Genomic DNA, 20,277 nt, shown 5'->3' on the forward strand with positions numbered 1-20,277 from the left:
TTCGTCTGTCCAGCCAATGGCAAGGCTTGACAAACTTTGCAGGCAGTCGCCATGGACCTGTAGGCAGGAGGACACAAATATACCCCCTCCTCCCGGTTATCAATTCTTCAGTTCTTGAGAAGTAGACAGGTTAGACAGGTTAAATGCAGCATCTTTACTCTCTTCCCCCCCCCCCTTTTTTTTTTTTATAATCCCTGTGAAAGCTGTCCTGCTGGGCAGCAGCTATAGTGGCCTGCCTGCTTCAGCAGCAACCATAAATACCCGCCGGCAACCGCACCTTTACGTTAACCCTTTCATGCCTGAAATGTTAAACAGCTACCCGTTGAAAGCTTTTACATGAACCCAACAACAAGAAAAATACACAGAACACCGTTTGCCCTCAGCACACATATTCAAACACACGCCACACAACTGCAATATTTGAAGCACAAAATCCAGACAATCATTACTCCCACTACAGTTCCACGTACAGAACGTGGCACAAGGACCCTGTGGAGACTAACAGCAAACCAGCTCCGAGAAGCATCATTGCAGTGCGAGGCGGCAGGCTCAACCTTAGCAGGCATCCCCACAGAGGCTCTGCCTCCCCCGCATCGTATGAGGCTTGGGCTTTTATACTGACCAAAATACATTCTCATTCCCACACAGGTGGCCAGCCTGTGCTGGAAGAAGTGGCCAGCAGTATCTACAAAGGTCTCCAAGGGTTGATAGAAACCTGGACATACTTATATTTACCAACTTCTAGTACATGAGTATCACAGAGAAACTGTATGGGCTCCCCCTGTCAATTGCAAGAAAAAATCATAACATATACAGCTTGAGTATAAGAGGATTTTAACGCATACATGGTCACTGTTTGTCAGGCCTCCTTAACTATTTTGAGATCAAGAGCTTCCCACTCTTTAGCCTCCTGCTGTGTAGCAAACACAGGATATGCAAAGATGCCCATTGCAGAAAATTCCCCAGTAATGATCGCATCCCTGGTTACCCATTGTTACAACTGAGCGTCTCCAGGGCCAGTAAGTCTGAGCAGACCGACCGGGGAGACAAAGAGTCAGGGTCTGGAAGCAGAGGATATAAATCTGTCTCGGATTCAGAGGATTCGGGGGCTGATCCTGGGCCGAACTCAGGGTCTCCGTTGCTCGCAGCTGTGTCTTTCTTATCAGATGTCTCTCGTTCGGTATGTAGCCATCTGCAGACCTGGCTCCTCCGTAACTGAGTTAAAAATTTTTTCACTCTAGGGCATAGTGGGTTGGAGAGGCTCGCAGTTCCTTTAAATCTCCCGCTAGCGCATGATCCCTATTTTCTACTGCGTGCTTCAAAGTGGCGCCGCAATCGATCCGGCGCCGAGGCACCGCCCTCTTTCTTTCGGATTCCTCGATATTTATCATGCGTATACCTTCTAATATGCTTTCTCTGTCCTTTTCAAAGTCCCTACTTTCGGAACTGGGGTGGTGGGGGAGCAGGGGCTTACACTTCTTCCGCGGCACCTTCTGATGAAGGAGGGGGAGAAAAGGAAGGGGGGTGGGGTGGGAAATCCTGTGCTCCCGCAAGTTGGGGGGAACGAGTTGTAATCTTCCCCCCGGTTTCAACCGACTGGGGACGTCTGTTCCTAGTTTCTCTGTTGCTACCGCGGCAGTTTTCTTTTCTGCCTTGTATCTTTTTATACAGTTCATTACTTCCCTCCGTGGTTTATCGAGTTTCTTTGCCGTTTTATCATCATTAAGCATTGAGTCAAATAGTTCATCACCAAACTTTCGCCACTCACTCTCCTCAAAAACTGTATTAGGATCTACAAAAAATCCCTTAGCTTTCCCTTCAGCCACTAGACCTGCTAGCTGCTTTAGAGTCTCAGGCTCAATTCCCCGCTTTTATAAAAAGCACCGTAATAAGTTCAGTGCTCAATTCCCCGCTTTTATAAAAAGCACTGTAATAAGTTCAGGGCTCAATTCCCCACTTTTATAAAAAGCACTGTAATAAGTCCAGGGCTACCTCTCGGTCCATTTTCACGGCCGGCCTTTTCCGGATCGTCTTCTTCTGGATTGTCCTGTAACCTCGGTCTCTGGATCGGCCTCCCGATGCAGCAGTGTCTGGTTCGCCCCAGCGGCGGACTCCTTTCGGTTAGTCCAAGCACCTGGGTCCGTCATGCCACCGCAGCAGCATTGCCCGCGCTCCCCGGCCGCTGCCGCCGGCACCGCTCACTCGCCGTTCCGGGTCCCCGTTAACCGGGGCCCTGTATCCCGGGTCCCCGCTAGTCGGGGCCCTGTATCCGGGTCCCCATTAACCAGTGCCCTGTAATCCGGGTCCCCGTTAACCGGGGCCCTGTATTCCGGGTCCCCGCTAGTCGGGGCCCTGTGTCCGGGTCCCCAGTGACCAGGGCCCTGTAGTCCGCGTCCCTGTTTGGGCGCCATTTGTAAGCGGCGAGGAGAAGCAGACAGGCCAACCCAATATGGGGGATAAGCAAACTTCTACTTTATTTGTGACGCAGTTCACACATATATAGGAGTGGTATTCAGCCACTCCTCCTTGGCACAACAGTATTGGTTAGCCCCCCACAGCTTCCTCCACATTCTCCTCCCATGTCCGGTTTCCGGTTACCTGTGGGGGCCACCCCCTGCCTTGCTTGCACAGTCCTCCAGGGCTCTATGGTCCTGCTCCTAGAGTCATTCTGCAACAATAGGACAAGAGGTAATGGGTTCAATCTTAATCACAGGAAGTTCAGGTTAGATCTAAGGAGGAAGTTCTTTACTGTGAGGCTGGTGATGCTCTGGAACAGGCTGCCCACAGCACTGATAAATGTTCCATCCCTGTGTTGTGGTTTAAACCCTGTCGGCAAGTCAGCCATGCAGTCCAGTCCCCCTCCCCCCCCCCCCCCCCCCTTTTTCCCCCCCTCTCCCAGAGGGTTGGGGAGGAGAATCGAAAGAAAGTAACTCCCAGGAACTGAGATATGAACAGTCCAGTAACTAAGGTATAACACAAACCATGACTGCTACCACCAAGAATAATAATGATAAGGGAAATAACAAGGGAAGAGAATACAACCGCTCACCACCCACCGACCGATAATAACCAGCCCGACCCAGCTGTGATCTAGCCCTTCCGGGTAACTCTCAGTTTACATCCTGGGCATGTGGGCATGACATGCTGTGGTATGGAATACTTCTTTGGTCAGTTTGGGTCAGGTGTCCTGTCTCTGCTTCCTCCTGGCTTCCCCTCCTCCCTGGCAGATCATGAGACTCAGGAAGTCCTTGGTCAGAGTAAACATTTGAGCAGTAACTAAAACGATCGGTGTTATCAGCACTGTTCCCAGGCTGAAAGTCAAAACCACAGCACTGCACCAGCTACTAAGAAGGAGAAAAAATGACTGCTACTGCTGAACCCAGGACAGTATCCACCCCTTCTTCCATACCATTCACGTCATGCTCAGATCCCACATTTTCAATATACCATCACTCTTATCTCATATATATACATCCATACGGAGAGAGAGAGATATCATTCCTTAGTGTATGTACCAATCCCTACAAAGCTGCTGAGTCCATTCGGTCCATGATGTCGGGCTCCATCTCTTGTAACAGTCTTTCAGAACAGGAGAGGCTGTGTGCAGTGTTCACACTCGTGAATCACCTGGGCAATAGTGTCCATTGCTAATTCCACCCCTCTATCATGAGTCCATCTGTATGTTGCAGCTCTGCTCTGATGGCCTGAAGTGTCATGGGCCCACCAGGCTTAAAATAATTCACCCTTCACTGCAGCAGTTTCTGCAACTTGTTGTTGGGGACTCCATACAGCTGCCTTCCATCTCCAATGCTTCCAAAGCTCTGGAGGGGCCCAGTGGACTAGATACTCGCCCATACTGCTGTCCCACACACTCTGCCACTCATGACTGTCCAGCATTGGGGAAAATCTCTTGGTCCTCCTATATCGTTGTCTTACCCTAGACAGGAACCAAAGCCAACTGTGCTTAACTTTCTAGATCAGACAAAATGGTTATGGGTAAAACACTCTCTGTATGTGTGCCAACATGCTGATCCCCATCACAATCAGCAGGCAGGTCCCAAGGATACCCAAAGGCCATTCAAAACCTTCAGAACTCTGAAATGATGCTGCTGTACTTGTCACTGGGGCTGGTGTAGCTGCTGTACTTGTCACTGGGGCTGGTGTAGCTGCTGTGCTTGCCGGCTCTCTCACCACCAGCTTCTCTTTTTCTGAGTCCAGATCTTTCTCCTCTGCCTTTCTGGAAAGTGATGCGTGGTCTCCTGCATCCTCCACTTGTCCCGGGTGCCCGATGCTGGACCCACCTGAGGCTCCCAAAAGTGGTATCTTGCTCTCTGCATCCTCTTGGGGCTCGGGCTTGCAGGGCTTGGTGGGCGGCTGCCGAGGGATGTTCTTGGCTGCTGTAGGGCTGGGCTCGGCTCCTCCGCCGCCTCCTCCCGCTGCTTGGCAGCCACCTCCTTCCCCTCCTCGACCGCCCTGACCTCCTTCACTGGCAGCCCCCCCCTCCAGGCTTCCTGGTCCCAGGGGCCGCTCTCCCAGGCCGCTTCGGCTGCCGGCGGCTCCCGGGGCTGCTCCCCCTTGGCTCTCCGCATTCTCACGAAGATGGAGGCGAGGACAAGGGCCAGGACGGTGAAGAGCCGCAGGATGGCCAGGTACAAGTCTTCAGCCACATCCATCCAGGCCTGCTGCTAGAGCCTGCCTGTATTACAAGTCATTACCATAAAGTAGAGTGAAACAAGGACCTTAGCCCAAGCCCCCCATCTGATAAACACTAACACAGCATATACCGGCTGTAAGTAAGGTACAACATGCTGAAACTCCGAGATCAAGAGCAACAACTTTGAGAGCCAATAAATCAGCATTGTGAAGAGTGACTATTAATCTGAATTAATGAAAGCCTATCACAAATATGATTAGACACACTCCGGTTAGATCTGTTGTTATCTCAACCCTTTGTGCGCCACGTTGGGTACCAAACAGAACTGTCATGGTTTAAACCCTGTTGGCAAGTCAGCCACACAGTCCACTCCCACACTCCCACCCCCTTTCTTCCCCCCACTCCTGGAGGGTTGGGGAGGAGAATTGAAAGAATGTAACTTCCACGGGTTGAGATAAGAGCAGGCCAGTAACTAAGGTATAACACAAACCACAACTGCTACCACCATTAAAAATAATGATAAGGGAAATAACAAGGGAAGACAATACAACTGCTCACCACCCGCTGACCGATAATACCCAGCCCGACCCAGCCGTGATCTAGCCCTTCCGGATAACTCTCAGTTTACATTCTGGGCATGACGTGCTGTGGTATGGAATACTTCTTTGGTCAGTTTGGGTCAGGTGTCCTGTCTCTGCTTCCTCCTGGCTTCCCCTCCTCCCTGGCAGAGCATGAGACTCAGAAAGTCCTTGGTCAGAGTAAACATTTGAGCAGTAACTAAAACAATCGGTGTTATCAGCACTGTTCCCAGGCTGAAAGTCAAAACCACAGCACTGCATCAGCTATTAAGAAGGAGAAAAAAAGACTGATACTGCTGAACCCAAGACACCTTGGCAGTGTTCAGGGCCGGGTTGGACAGAGCCTTGGGCATCATGGTCTAGTGTGAGGCATCCCTGCTCATGGCAAGGGGTTTGGAACTAGATGATCTTAAGTTCCATTCCAACCCTAACTAGTCTATTATTCTATGATTCTATAAAGGCACATATGGAACTAAATCTCTCCACTGACATAAAAGATAATTAAAAGTACTTTTACATATATATTAGCAATAAAAGAGGGCCAAGGAGAACCTCCATCCTTTACTGGATAGCGGGGGAAACCCAGTGGCTGAGGATGAGGAAAAGTTTTGCATACTTAGTGCTGCCTTTTCCTCAGTTTTTAATAGTCAAACCAGCCATTTGCAGGGTACTCAGTTTCCTGAGCTGCATGACAGAGATGGGGAGCTGATTGAACTCCCCATAAACCAGGAAAAAATGGTTAGTGACCTCCTTCCCCGCTTAGACATAAACAAGTTGTCGTGGTTTAAGCCCAGTGTCGTGGTTTAAACCCAGTCAGGTAACTTGTTCACTCACTCCCAGTGAGTGGTGCCGAGCTGACAACAATCGAGGTCCGTGTCCGTCTCCCCCCCCCCGCACCGGGGCTCTCCCCTTCCCTGCTCCTGGAGGAACGGGGAGGAGGATCGAGAGAGTGCAACTCCTACGGGTTGAGACAAGAACAGTCCAGCAACAAATCACCACCACTACTATCAGCTAAAACAATGATAAGGGAAAATAACAAGGGAAGAGAATACGATACCACCAGCCAAGAAAGCGAGTTCCACCCGGAAGCCCCCGTGTCCTTCCGGGGAACTCCCAGTTACCCCCCCACCCCGGGCATGACGTGCTGTGGTATGGAATACCTCCCCGGCTAGCCCGGGTCAGGCGCCCCATCTCTGCTTCCTCACAGCTTCCCCTCCTCCCTGGCAGAGCATGAGCCTCACAGAGTCCTTGGTCAGGGTAAACATCACTTAGCAACAACCGAAAACATCGGCTTCACCAACACTGTTCTCAAGCTAGAAGTCAAAACACAGCACTACACCAGTTAACACAAAGGAAAAAACATGACTGCTACTGCTGAACCCAGGACACCCAGCCAGTAACTCAGAACCATGCAGCCACTCGCTCACTCCCTTCCTTCTTCCCGCCCCCCCCCCGTCTCCCCCGTCCCCCCCCCCCCGGATGGATGGGGAGGAGAACCAAAGAAATCAAATCCCATGGGTTGAAATGAGAACAGTCCAGTAACTAAGGTATATCAAAACTGCTACTGCTACCTCCAATAATAATAATGATAAGGGAAATCACAAGGGAAGAGAATATAAAACTAAAAGGGGAAAAGGAAAAGAAATAATAAACACACATGATGCCCAATGCAATTGCTCACCACCCACCTACAGATACTCAGCCCAACCCGAGCAGCAGTCTGGGCCTTCTGGGTAACTCCCCTGAGTTTCTGTACTGGACATGACGTGCTGTGGGATGGAACACTCCTTTGGCTATTTTGGCTCAGGTGTCCTGTCTCTGCTTCCTCCTGACTTCCTGTGCCCCTCCTCCCTGGAAGAGCATGAGACTGAGAAGTCCTTGATCAGAGTAAACATTATTTAGCAACAACTAAAAGCATTGGTGTGTTATCAGCGTTGTTCTCAGGCTAAAGTCGAAAACACAGCACTGTACCAGCTACTAAGAAGGAGAAAAATGACTGCTACTGCTGAACCCAGGACAGAATGGGACACCTACGAATTTACTCTCTTAAAGTTCTCCTGCTTTCATGAATACCGCTATAGCATGTAATGATCCACAATGCTTCTTTGTACCTGTTTTGTCTGGGATAGAGCTGGTGCAGTGCTGTGTTTTGGCTTTAGTCTGAGAATAATGTTGATGTTTAAGTAGTGTTTACTAAGTCCTGATCAAGGGCTTTTCAGTCTGTCATGCTCTGCCAGTGAGGAGGGGCACAAGAAGCTGGGAGGGAGCAGAGACAGGACACCTGAGCCAAACTAGCCAAAGGGGTATTCCATACCACTGCATGTCATGCCCAGTATAGAAACCATGTAATGGGAACTAATGATAATTTTACCTTTTGCCTTTTCTCTTTGGAATGCCAACTTATGGAGTATGCTGTTGTCCTGGCAGCTCCAGAGAAGCACAAATCACTGCAACATGCTTGGGCCTGGCCTATGCGTACAGAGCCCTGTTTAACATTATTCAGTACCCTGAAGGGGAAAAGAAGGTCTCTGGATCTGATGGCAAATCTACAGACACCATAGCTACTCAAGCCCCAGGAACAGGCACTATGGCCACTCCTACCCAGACAACAGACACTGCAGTCATTCCAACCTTGGTAGGAAGCACTCCTACTGAACCAAAGAATCAATCTGTGCCTCTGTCAGTTTCCCTTATACAGAAGAACAAGTGGACATGAAGGTCAGCTCATTTAGTGAAACAGGATGAAGCAGGACCATCACAAGAACGGGAGGAAGAGTCAAAACCTTGATCTCTGTCCCTGACTGAGATGTGGGACATATGAGATTTTAGCCACTGTCCAGGTGAGCACATTATCACCTGGCTGCTCTGATGCTGGGATAATGGAGATTATAGCCCCTCGACTTAGAGGGTAGGGAAGCCAAAAAGCTGGAATCCCTTTCTAGGGAAGCTGGCGTTGACAAGGCAACTGGAAAAGGGAAACAAGTCCTCAGCCTCTGAAGGTGACTCCTATCAGCCACGAGGGAAAGATAGCCCTTCAAGGAAGATGTTGTATGTAACCAAGGGAAGTGTACGGCAATGGAGAGATGTATACAGTACCCGAGGGAATTATCTGCACTAGAGATGCTTTAGTTTGACCCGAACAATGCACAGTTGCCCACAGATCCATAAAGAGTCCCATGCACACAAGTCGCGACAGAAATCGGTACAAAGTGAACAATTGTCATATGCCAACTCATTGGCAATAATGAACTGGTGAGATGTAGAGGCACAAACAATGAATGAATTAGCCTGACAAATCTGGCAATATGAAGAAAAACTTCCTTCCTATGGACTTAGGTCTTGCCTCTGGAATAACTGTCTGAACTATGTGAAAAATAGTCCCAGCAATTCAACTCAATCCTACTCCCCAACTGTACAGACCATCATCTCAGATATTAACAGTAGGCATCCTTCTGCTCAAGAGGGAGTATATAGAAGGTACACTCCATGGGGTACCCTGTGGTTTTACCTGCGAGACCATGGAGAGGACATGATGAAATGAGATGGAAAACCTACCTTAATTCTGGAGAAACGGGTACGTGAATTGCAAGGAAAAACAACCACAAATGGGGGTTGTTCCAGACAGAGTGGAAGGGCTGACCTTACACTTGATCCTATAGTAAGGAGTTCTAATCTGATTTTACAAGAATTAAGTGCAGCAACCTATGACCGGGAGTAGAGGGGCCCTGTCTCCCGTCAAGTGGATGAGAGGGACAAGCGGGTTTACCAGACTTTGTAGATCAGATGGCCTGGCACATCAGTCCCACAGGAGTATAAGGCTCTAGTAGATACTGGTGCACAGTGTACCCTGATGTCATCAAACTGTCAAGGGGTGGAACCCATTTGTATTTCTGGAGTGACAGGAGGATCCCAAGAGCTGACTGTACTGGAGGCTAAAATCAGCCTAACTGGGAAGGTGTGGCAAAAGCACCCCATTGTGACTGGTCCAGAAGCTCCATGCATCCTTGGCATAGACTACCTCAGGAGAGGGTACATCAAAGACCCAAAAGGGTACCGGTGGGCTTTTGTTATAGCTGACCTTGGAGAGGGAGGAAATGAAGCAGCTGTCCACCTTGCCTAGGCTCTCAGAGGATACTTCTCTTGTAGGGATGCTGAAAGTTGAAGAACAACAGGTGACCTGAATGAAGTCATGCCATCACTGAGTGCTGCCGTACCAGACATGCTAGAGCTTCAATACGAACTAGCAGCCAAGTGGGATGCCACAATTGATACTGACAATGCATTTTTCTCAGTCCCTTTGGCAGCAGACTGCAAGCCACAGTTTGCTTTTACTTGGAGGGACGTCCAGTACACTTGGAATTGACTACCCCAGGGGTGGAAAGACAGCCCTACCATCTGCCATGAACTGATCCAGAGTGCATGGGAACAGGGGCAAACTCCAGAACACCTGCAATACATTGATGACATCATTGTGTGGGGTGATACAGCAGAGGAAGTATTTGAGAATGGGAAGAAAATAATCCAAATCCTTCTGAAATAATTTTTAGAATCATAGAATCATAGAATAGTTAGGGTTGGAAAGGACCTTAAGATCATCTAGTTCCAACTCCCCTGCTATGGGCAGGGACACCTCACACTAAACCATGTTGCCCAAGGCTCTGTCCAACCTGGCCTTGAACACTGCCAGGGATGGAGCATTCACAACTTCCCTGGGCAACCCATTCCAGTGCCTCACCAGCCTCACAGTAAAGAACTTCTTTCTTATATCTAATATAAACTTCCCCTGTTTAAGTTTGAACCCATTACCCCAGACCTGTACACAATACTCCAAGTGAGGTCTCATGAGAGCAGAGTAGAGGGACAGGATCACCTCCTTTGACCTGCTGGTCACGCTTCATTTGATGCAGTCCAGGAAATGGTTGGCTTTCTGGGCTGCGAACGCACACTGCCGGCTCATGTTAAGTTTCTCATCAACCAGCACCCCCAAGTCCTTCTCTGCAGAGCTGCTCTGAATCTCTTCTCTCCCCAACCTGCTGCTGTGCCTGGGATTGATCCAACTCAGGTGTAGGGCATTGCACTTGGCTTGGTTAAACTTCGTAAGGTTGGCATCTGCCCACCTCACAAGCGTGTCAAGGTCCCTCTGGATAGTATTCATGGCTGATGCTGCATGGAGTAAGTGCATCACAGTGATCACACAAGGATTTCAAACTGGAAATCCCAGTCATCCAGGAATCTCAGAAGTGATTATGGACTGGACAGAAGGCAAACATTTCAGAATGTCACCAGAGGAGGAGGTGACACATGCCTCATTTACCGATGGGTCCTGCCACACTGTAGGAAAGCAGCAGAGATAGATAGGGGGTGGCTGTATGGAGTCCCCTACTCAAGTTACTAAAACTGCTGAAGTAGAGGGTGAATCAAGGCAGTTTGCCGAGGTGAAAGCCATCCAGCTGGCCCTGGACATTGCTGAATAAGAAAAATGGCCAGTACTTTATCTCTCTAATGACTCATGGATGGTGGCAAATGCCCTGTGGGGGTAGTTGCAGCAATGGAAGTGGAGCAACTGGCAACGCAGAGGTAAATCCATCTGGGCTGCTGCACTGTGGCAAGATATCAATGCCTGGGTACAGAACCGGGAGGTGAAGGTATGCCACGTAAATGCTCATGCAACCCAAGAGTCGCTCTACTGAGGAACATCAGAACAGCCAACAGGTGGATCAAGCTGCTAGATTGAAGAGGCTCAGGTGGATTTAGAATGGCCACGTAAAGGTGAATTATTTTTAGAGTGTTGGGCCCATGACACCTCAGGCCATCAGGGAAGAGATGCAACATATAGATGGTCTCGTGATCAAGGGGTGGACTTAAGAATGGACACTGTTGCCCAGGTTGTTTACAAATGTGAAATGTGCTGCAATTAAGCAAGCCAAGCAGTTCAAGCCTCTTTGGTATTGAGGATGATGGCTGAAGTACAAATATGGGGAGGCCTGGCAGATTGACTGTATCACTCTCCCACTGACCCACTAAGGCAATTGCCATGTGGATGTCTGAGCCCCATGCCGCTGAACAGAACACTATCCTCAGCCTTGAAAAGGAAGTCTTATGACAACATGGCACTCCAGAAATAATTGAATCAGACAATGGGAGTCAGTTCTGGAATAACGTCATAGAGACTTGGGTCAAAGAGCATGGCACTGAGTTGTTGTGTATCACATGTCCTGTCATGCACCAGACTCTGGGAAAATTTAAAGGTACAATGGGCTGTTACAAACTACACTGAGAGCAAGGGGTGGTGGGACTTTCATTCATTGGGATACACATTTACCAAAAGCCACATGGCTGGTCAACACTAGGGGATCTGCCAACTTGGCTGTTGTGGCCCAATGAAAACTTTTACGTACCATAGATGAGGATAAAGTTCCTAGAGTGTAGGTTATTACTGCCTCAGGCAAAGGCAAACCAGCTGGTGCAATTGCTTTCCCTCAAGGGCCTAGATGCGCTTGGTGGGTAATTGTCCTGGGTTCAGCAGTAGCAATCATTTTTTCTCCTTCTTAGTAGCTGTTGCAGCACTTTGTTTTTGACTTTCGGCCTGGGAACAGCACTGATAACACTGATGGTTTTCATTAATGCTCAAATGTTCAGTCTGACCAAGGACTTTCTGAGTCTCATGATCTGCAAGGGAGGAGGGGAAGCCGGGAGGAAGCAGAGACAGGACACCTGACCCAAACTAGCCAAAGAGGTATTCCATACCACAGCATGTCATGTCCAGGATGTAAACTGAGAGTTACCCGGAAGGGCTAGATCACAGCCGGGTCGGTCTGGATATTATCGGTCGGTGGGTGGTGAGCGGTTGTATTCTCTTCCCTTGTTATTTCCCTTATCATTATTATTCTTGGTGGTAGCAGTCATGGTTTGTGTTATACCTTAGTTACTGTCCTGCTCTTATCTCAACCCGTGGGAGTTACATTCTTTCGATTCTCCCCATCCCTCTGGGAGTGGGGGGAGGAAAGGGGGGGGGGAGTGAGCGAGGACTGCATGACTGATTTATGACTGAGCTTAAACCATGTAAGTGACCATGACAGTAACCATAGAGTCATAGAATAGATAGGGTTGGAAGGGACCTTAAATCATCTAGTTTCAACCCCCTTGCCATGGGCAGGGACACCTTTTACTAAACCATGTCACCCACAGAATCATAGAATTGTTAGGGTTGGAAAGGACCTTAAGATCATCTAGTTCCAACCCCCCTGCCATGGGCAGGGACACCTTACGCTAAATCATATCACCCAAGGCCTTGTCCAACCTGGTCTTGAACACTGCCAGGGATGGAGCATTCACAACCTCCCTGGGCAACCTATTCCAGTGCCTCACCACCCTAACAGGAAAGAATTTCCTTCTCATATCCAACCTAAACTTCCCCTGTTTAAGTTTTAACCCGTTACCCCTTGTCCTGTCACTACAGTCTCTAATGAAGAGTCCCTCTCCAGCATCCCTATAGGCCCCCTTCAGATACTGGAAGGCTGCTATGAGGTCTCCACGCAGCCTCCACGGCTCTGTCCAACCTGTCCTTGAACACCGCCAGCTATGGAGCTTTCAGTAATGTGTAAATCTTGTTGTATACCTAAAGGAGATTTGATTTTGGTTGAAAATAGGCAATGAATTAAATTTTATGATGACATATAATTTAGAATATGATCGCTTCCATAGCGGCTATATACCTAGCACTATGCTGGATGCCTCATGGCACCTGTCCTCGCTGCTCTGGATTTGAGGTTCTGAACCTGACTCCCTTTTGATCAGCACATTAATGAAGAATGAATTTTGATAAAACTGGACAAATACAGCAGTGATTGAATCAGAACTGGCTTCTGCATGTAACAGTCCAACACCACACATCTTCCATCTTTCCAGCCCTGAGAAACTATTATGACAAATGGAGCCCCAAGTCATGGACTGAATGAACACAAAAACTTTTGTAGGGATGGTCCATAGACTAAAGGAATGATATCTGTCTGTGTGTATATATATATGTAAAATAAATATATCAAAAGACAGGAAAGTTGATGGTGGAAAATGTGGGACTTGGCATGACATGGGGAGGAAGGGGGTGTGAGTGAGCGGTAATTAGTTGCTGGCTGGGTTTAAACCATGACACCTTATCTTGACCCATGACCTTTTCATTATATTTTCTCCCCCCTATCCAGCTGAGGAGGGAGGGGATGATAGAGCAGCTTTGATGGGCACCTGGGGCCCAGACAAGGTCAACCCACCGCAATACCGTTCTTTTGTTCCAAAATAAAGCCTCAAAAGAAAAACAATGTTTTTTTTTTTTTTTTGTGGGGTGGGAGGGAAGAGGCCAATTACTGTTTCAGCATCTCTTTAGACTTCCTATTGTGGTGGTTATGGATTTGTTATGGATCCTGTCCAACCGTGCAGCAAAATGATTATCAACTTTTCCATTATTTTGTGTTAAGCATCTAAAGGCAGGTGCATTGCTGAGATTTTCAAGCCCTTTTTGCTATTGGCAGAAACCAATTGGTCAGGGTTCTGAGAGTAGTTCAGAGTAGTAAATTTTGAATATGAAAATTTTTCTGAGATATATGATTCAATACATATTTCTGAATATATATAATATTCTCACATTCAGCATTTACTATCAGTTTGGTTTGTCTTGGTTTAACCCCAGCTAGTAACTAAATACCACTCAGCCTCTTGCTCACTCCTCCCGTCCCCTTGGGTGAGATGTGGAGGAGAATCACAAGGTAAAACCCATGGGTTGAGATAAGAACAGTTTAATAATGTAATAATTGATGTGAAATATTATAATAATAGAAATAACAATAATAGGCAATAAAACAAAAGAGAGAAGGAGAAAGAAAATTCAGGAAACACAATTGTCACACAATACAATTTCTTACAATGTGCTGCCTGATGCCCAGATGGTCCCTGAGCAGGGATCAGCCACTTCCAGCTATGGAATAACACTTTTCTAGTTCAGGTTAACTGTCCTAGCTCTGCTTCCTCCCAGCTTCTTGTGTCCCTCCTCAGTGGAGTATGAGAGACTGAAAAGTCCTTGATTTAGAGTAAGCACTACTTAACAGCAACCAAAACCAAATGTCCAACTGGAGACCAATAATGAGTGTTGTCCCTCAGGATTCAGTGGTGGGACCGATCTTGTTCCATATCTTTGTCAGTGACATGGACAGTGGGATTGAGTGCTCCCTCAGCAAGTTTGCCGATGATGCTAATTTATGTTCCTCTGTAGGGAAGGAATGCCATTTGGAGGAACCTTGACATGCTTGTGAGGTGGGCCAATGTCAACCTCATGAAGTTCAATCGAGCCAAGTTCAAGGTCCTACACCTGAGTTGGATCAATCCCAGGCACAGCTACAGGTTGGGCTGATAAGAGATTCAGAGCAGCTCTGCAGAGAAGGACTTGGGGGTGCTGGTTGATGAGAAACTTAACATGAGCCGGCAGTGTGCGCTCGCAGCCCAGAAAGCCAACCATTTCCTGGACTGTATCAAAAGAAGCATGACCAGCAGGTCAAAGGAGGTGATCCTGCCCCTCTACTCTGCTCTCATGAGACCTCACTTGGAGTATTGTGTACAGGTCTGGTGTCCTCAACATAAAAAGGACATGGAGCTGTTGTAGCAAGTCCAGAGGAGGGCCACGAGGAGGACCAGGGGACTGGAGCACCTACTGTATGAAGACAGGCTGAGAAAGCTGGGGCTGTTCAGCCTGGAGAAGGCTGTGTGGAGACATCATAGCAGCCTTCCAATATCTAAAGGGGGCCTATAAGGATGCTGGAGGAGGACTCTTCATTAGGGACTGTAGTGATAGGGGTAATGGGTTCAAACTTAAACAGGGGAAGTTTATCTTAGATATAAGAAAGAAGTTCTTTCCTGTGAAGCTGATGAGACACTGGAATGGGTTGCCCAGGGAGGTTGTGAATGCTCCATCCCTGGAGGTGTTCAAGGCCAGGTTGGACAGAGCCTTGGGTGACATGGTTTAGTGTCAGGTGTCCCTGCCCATGGCAGGGGGATTGGAACATGATTGTCTTAAGGTCCCTTCCAACCCTAACTTTTCTCTGATTCTATGATTCTATGAAAACATCAGTGTGTTATTAACATTATTCTCATGCTAAAGCTAAACCACAGCATTGTACCAGCTACTGGGAAGAAAATTAACTCTGTCCCGGATAGAAACAGGATACAGCTTAATCTTTCATGAATAAAACCAGAGTGAGGAAAATTTGATTATATTTTTGATTCCCTTGCATAGTTAAGAAATTAGTTCTTTTTGCTGTAAAGTCAAATATCTTTGTTTCTGTTCTTGTTCATACAATTTACTTTATTGCATAACAAATCATTCAGAGTATCTATAAGTGCAATCATTCCTTGTGTGCATTTATTTAAAAAAGAACACCTTGAATAATAACTATGAAGAGAAGAATGCATTCAGAACTTAGTGATATTTAATGATTTGATAAATTGCAAGGAGTACATTGCTATACTCCCCTGGAATGAATCAGGGCAACCTTAGGTTATCTTACCAGTAGCTAACTCTGACTAACAAGGTCATTCATGTCCTTGGAATTACTCAAACACACAAAACCTTAATTTACTGCAGCAGTCTTTTTCCAAGACATATACCCTGGGGAGAGCCCAAGCTGCCTCTTGCATGGAATTCATGGAAGGTGCAACTCCTGGACCCAGACAGGGTATCACATGTTATTATATTATCTCTCTTCTTGAAGCATCTCTTATAAAAGGTAATTAATACCTCCAGTGCTTGAAAACCGCCATTAAGCAATAGCATAACAGTTGTGCATTGTAGTTAACAAATCCTTACAAGCAATTCTGTTGCAATTTCAGATTATTTGCTAACTGTGATGTATTTTGTGTACTGCAGGCTTATTAACGTGATCAGGAGTTTCATTCTGGATGCAGGGATTTCAGGGGAAGAGTTTTTTAATTTGTTAGTGTGGGTTTTTTTCTTTTATTGTCAAAGAGTGCCATTTATCCTCCTACCATTTTGAAACTGATAATTAATAGTTCACTATCACTTGGGAGATTCATGTTTATCTATGCTTTGTAGACATTGCATAGTAATTATCAAGAAATATGTAATAGTTTCAGATAAAATTATAGTCTTATATTTCTCACACATTTTATCATATTATTTGTCTTTAAATTAGCCAGACTTGAAAATTTTGAATTGTTGGGGTTTCAACATGTGAAAGTCAAGCAAATTTCTATGAAAATCATAATATTCGTGCTTTCCTTCTGTGGAATTTACTTGAAGGAAGGGAGAATGGAGTACTCCTTTATATTTCCTTCCCTCTTTTATGTCAATACTGCTCTTTTTTCTGTTGTACTTTTTCCTATCCCCATGCCCTATTCCTTTTCCCAAGTCTTCCTTTCTCTTTTCCTCATTGAGATTACGGTATCACTCTCTTGCATTCCTATTGTTTCTCCCCATCTATAGTTACCTTAATGACTTGGACCGCATAGCAGATTTGGCCTATCTGCCAACTCAGCAAGATGTGCTTAGAGTTCGAGTCCCAACAACAGGGATCATTGAATATCCATTCGACTTACAAAGCATCATTTTCAGGTAGAAAAAAATTTTAATTCCAATTTGCCTTGTTTCTTTTGTTTCTTTTTACATTAGTAATGCCATGTATAGGATATTGGTTAAAGGTGCAAACTATTCAATGTTTTTAAAATTTTACCTTGTTAATTTTATTTTCATGGTTTTGTCCATATATGATTAACAGCTGTTGTTAAAAATATCAAGAGAATGAGAGACAAAGAGACTTGTCTTTTTCTGAAGGTAGTTATTATTGATAGAAAACTGGAAGTCATTTTTCCATAAAATGAGTATATAATTTTTATTATGAATAATAAATTGTGAAATGTAAAGATACCACTTCTAAACTTGTTTTTTAAATACCACTCCTACAAATAATTTTCACCACAGCTCATTTTCAGTGCAAATAATATTGCTTAAAGGACAACTGTGTAGTTACCATTTCAAGTTAGACACCTGAGTGTCTAGTTACATTGAGACCCATAATAAATTGGGAGTATGCTCTGCCATCAAATTTCAGGTTTTATTTTGACTATTAACATCTTTAGTAAATACAGGTTGTATTCTATTTATACTCTTAAAATTAGGCAGCCTTGACAAGTTTGGAATTTTGACTGGTAATTTCTTGGGAGAAAGGCAGGCCACCAACTTCATTCTGTAGACGTGTTTCTGCTGAATATACAGGGCATACATTCTGGAATTGTAGCTCAGAATCCTGATAGTTATGAATATCAGAAATTTGAGGGCTTTGAGACCCATAATACTTCAAATTCAGAAAGTACATCAGACCAAAAAGCAAATATGATAACCTTTTTTCTTACAATGTATTCTATCAGTCTTCAATACAAATGGTAAAATTTTTAAGAAAAACAAACCAAATTGTGTTTTCAACTAAATTCCTGAATTCAGTGTTCCGTATGTTATTGCATGTTTTTCTGCTAAGTTATTTGTGGGGTTGACGTGATCATTGCTAATTTTGCAGAATGGTGGATGTAGGAGGCCAAAGATCAGAAAGAAGAAAATGGATACATTGCTTTGAAAATGTCACATCTATCATGTACCTAGTGGCTCTTAGTGAATATGATCAAGTACTTGTGGAGTCAGACAATGAGGTAAGCAAGCACCACCATAAATCACCACTTTTTAAGAAAAAGTAAATTCACTAAAATTAATTTTAAATTTTATATATTTTTTAAAATTCTATCAAAGCACAAGTTAGTAGAGAGCTTCAGTACAAATGAGTGTGTTTTTACATAATTGGGTATTACATTTGTTGGATCAGTAAAGTATAATGATAGATTGAATACTTCATGCTAAACAGCAAAATTCAAAGTTGTTAGTTCTTTTAAGACATTTTCAAAGCAAACTGGCTTGTCCAGTCCTGGTTGTTTTCCAAAAGTCGACCAGCAGTAGTATGCAACTACATGTAATGAAATGAGAAGTTCTACAGGGATTAAGAGTCTAATCCTAATATAATATCTTCTATATGGAGTGTCAGTGGAATCTATCTGTTTTGTGTTAAAAGTGGAATAGTTGGCTGTAGAGAAATGTTCTTATTGTAGTTATTTGCATAGTTAGTGTTTTGTAGCAAAGCCGTAAATAATAGACATTGTGAATTAAAACAAAATTCATAGGTTCTTTGCTAGAACGTATCATAAAGTGGTAAACTTAATTCCATTGACTTAAAGTATAGGATTTATACTGGCTTATATTTTGTACTTTTATTGCTATTTCAAAGAATAACAGAAGTAGGAAACTTGTGGGTGGCGATGTATGAGCTAAGCAGGCAAAATGCAGTAGTACCCAGTGTTTTGTATACAGCTTTAAAAAGTAGGGGGAATTTAATATTTGGATTTTTTTTCTTTCATGAAGACTATTCCCATTAGTCATCAAATTTACATGAGTTACCAGCACGATTCTATGCAAGTTTTTAACATTCATTTACAAAAGTTAGATGAAAAAAGGAAATAATTTTAATGTTCTTCATGACTACATATATATGTTGATTTCATTGTTTAAGAGAAGGGCTGACAAAGCAAAGCAAAACAGATGTTCCTGGGCAGTCATGATTATATTCTCAAGTTTTTTCAGTATTAATTTTTTTAAGAAAGACTGGGAGCTCTGAAAGCTTTTCCATTTAAACTTTTCCTATAAAAGAAAGAAATATCATTGCATTGTTTATATCATCAGCCATCTCCTTAAATGTACAGCTGTTACAAAGAAGACATTTTCAGTTGCTTATGTAGTGAATACATCTTGTAATTTATTTTTGCATTCTGTTTATTTTTGTATTCTTTTAAATTGGTGGGTATCAAAATGTTTTTAATTTTGTTTTGTAAGACATATATCTTTGATGTTGTGGTCCTAACAGTAATGGAGTCTGAAAACACATTATACAATAAAGCTTTATTGAAGAAGTAATAAAGATGAGCAACAATTTCCCCATGTAGCAACTCACCCAATTACCAAGAGTGAACACAGGATCATAAGCGATGCCATGGGTCTGGTGGACTGCCAGGGACATCTGGTGTCTCAGTCATTGTCGTGGTTTAAACCCAGTCAGGTAACTTGTTCACTCACTCCCAGTGAGTGGTGCCAAGCTGACAACAATCAAGGTCCGTGTTCGTCTCCCCCCCCCTCCCTGCACCGGGGCTCTCCCCTTCCCCGCTCCCGGAGGAACGGGGAGGAGGATCGAGAGAGTGCAACTCCTACGGGTTGAGACAAGAACAGTCCAGCAACAAATCACCACCGCTACTATCAGCTAAAACAATGATAAGGGAAAATAACAAGGGAAGAGAATACGATACCACCGGCCAAGAAAACGAGTTCCACCCGGAAGCCCCTGTCCTTCCGGGCAACTCCCAGTTACCCCCCACCCCGGGCATGACGTGCTGTGGTATGGAATACCTCCCCGGCTAGCCCGGGTCAGGCGCCCCGTCTCTGCTTCCTCACAGCTTCCCCTCCTCCCTGGCAGAGCATGAGCCTCACAAAGTCCTTGGTCAGGGTAAACATCACTTAGCAACAACCGAAAACATCGGCTTCACCAACGCTGTTCTCAAAACTAGAAGTCAAAACACAGCACTGCACCAGTTAACACAAAGGAAAAAACATGACTGCTACTGCTGAACCCAGGACATTATCCACCCCTTATTCCATACCATTCACGTCGTGCTCAGATCCCACATTTTCAATACACCATCGCTCTCCCACATATATACATCCATATACATACAGACCAAGAGGAAAAAAATCATTTTCTTAGTGCATGGACCAATCCCTATAATGCTGCCGAGTCCATTCGGTCCATGATGTTCCAAGTTCATTCTCTGTTGGGATGATGGCTGGAGGGAAGTCAGGGCCAGTCGCTGGTGCCCTGGAGACATCTAGTTGATGGGCTATAAAAGCATTACACAGCAGGCAACAGCATACAATTGAGTTCACTGGCTGTTTTCCCC

At 45.3% G+C, this 20,277-nt stretch overlaps 1 protein-coding gene across 1 annotated transcript in view; it reads left to right on the forward strand.

Annotated features, from left to right (window-relative positions):
- The window catches only part of LOC133283090 (guanine nucleotide-binding protein G(q) subunit alpha-like), a 133,278-nt gene that overhangs the window by 53,067 nt on the left and 59,934 nt on the right, over window positions 1–20,277 (forward strand). The window contains exons 4-5 of the mRNA XM_061479575.1: window positions 16,718–16,846; window positions 17,805–17,934. Of these exons, the coding sequence (XP_061335559.1) occupies window positions 16,718–16,846; window positions 17,805–17,934 (259 nt within the window). The remainder of the gene's footprint in view (window positions 1–16,717; window positions 16,847–17,804; window positions 17,935–20,277) is intronic.

Source organism: Pezoporus flaviventris, unplaced genomic scaffold (genome assembly GCF_033815535.1).
Source record: "Pezoporus flaviventris isolate CSIRO_AGI_PZ_B2104156 unplaced genomic scaffold, CSIRO_AGI_Pfla_v1 ptg000153l, whole genome shotgun sequence".
Lineage (NCBI taxonomy): Eukaryota > Metazoa > Chordata > Aves > Psittaciformes > Psittacidae > Pezoporus > Pezoporus flaviventris.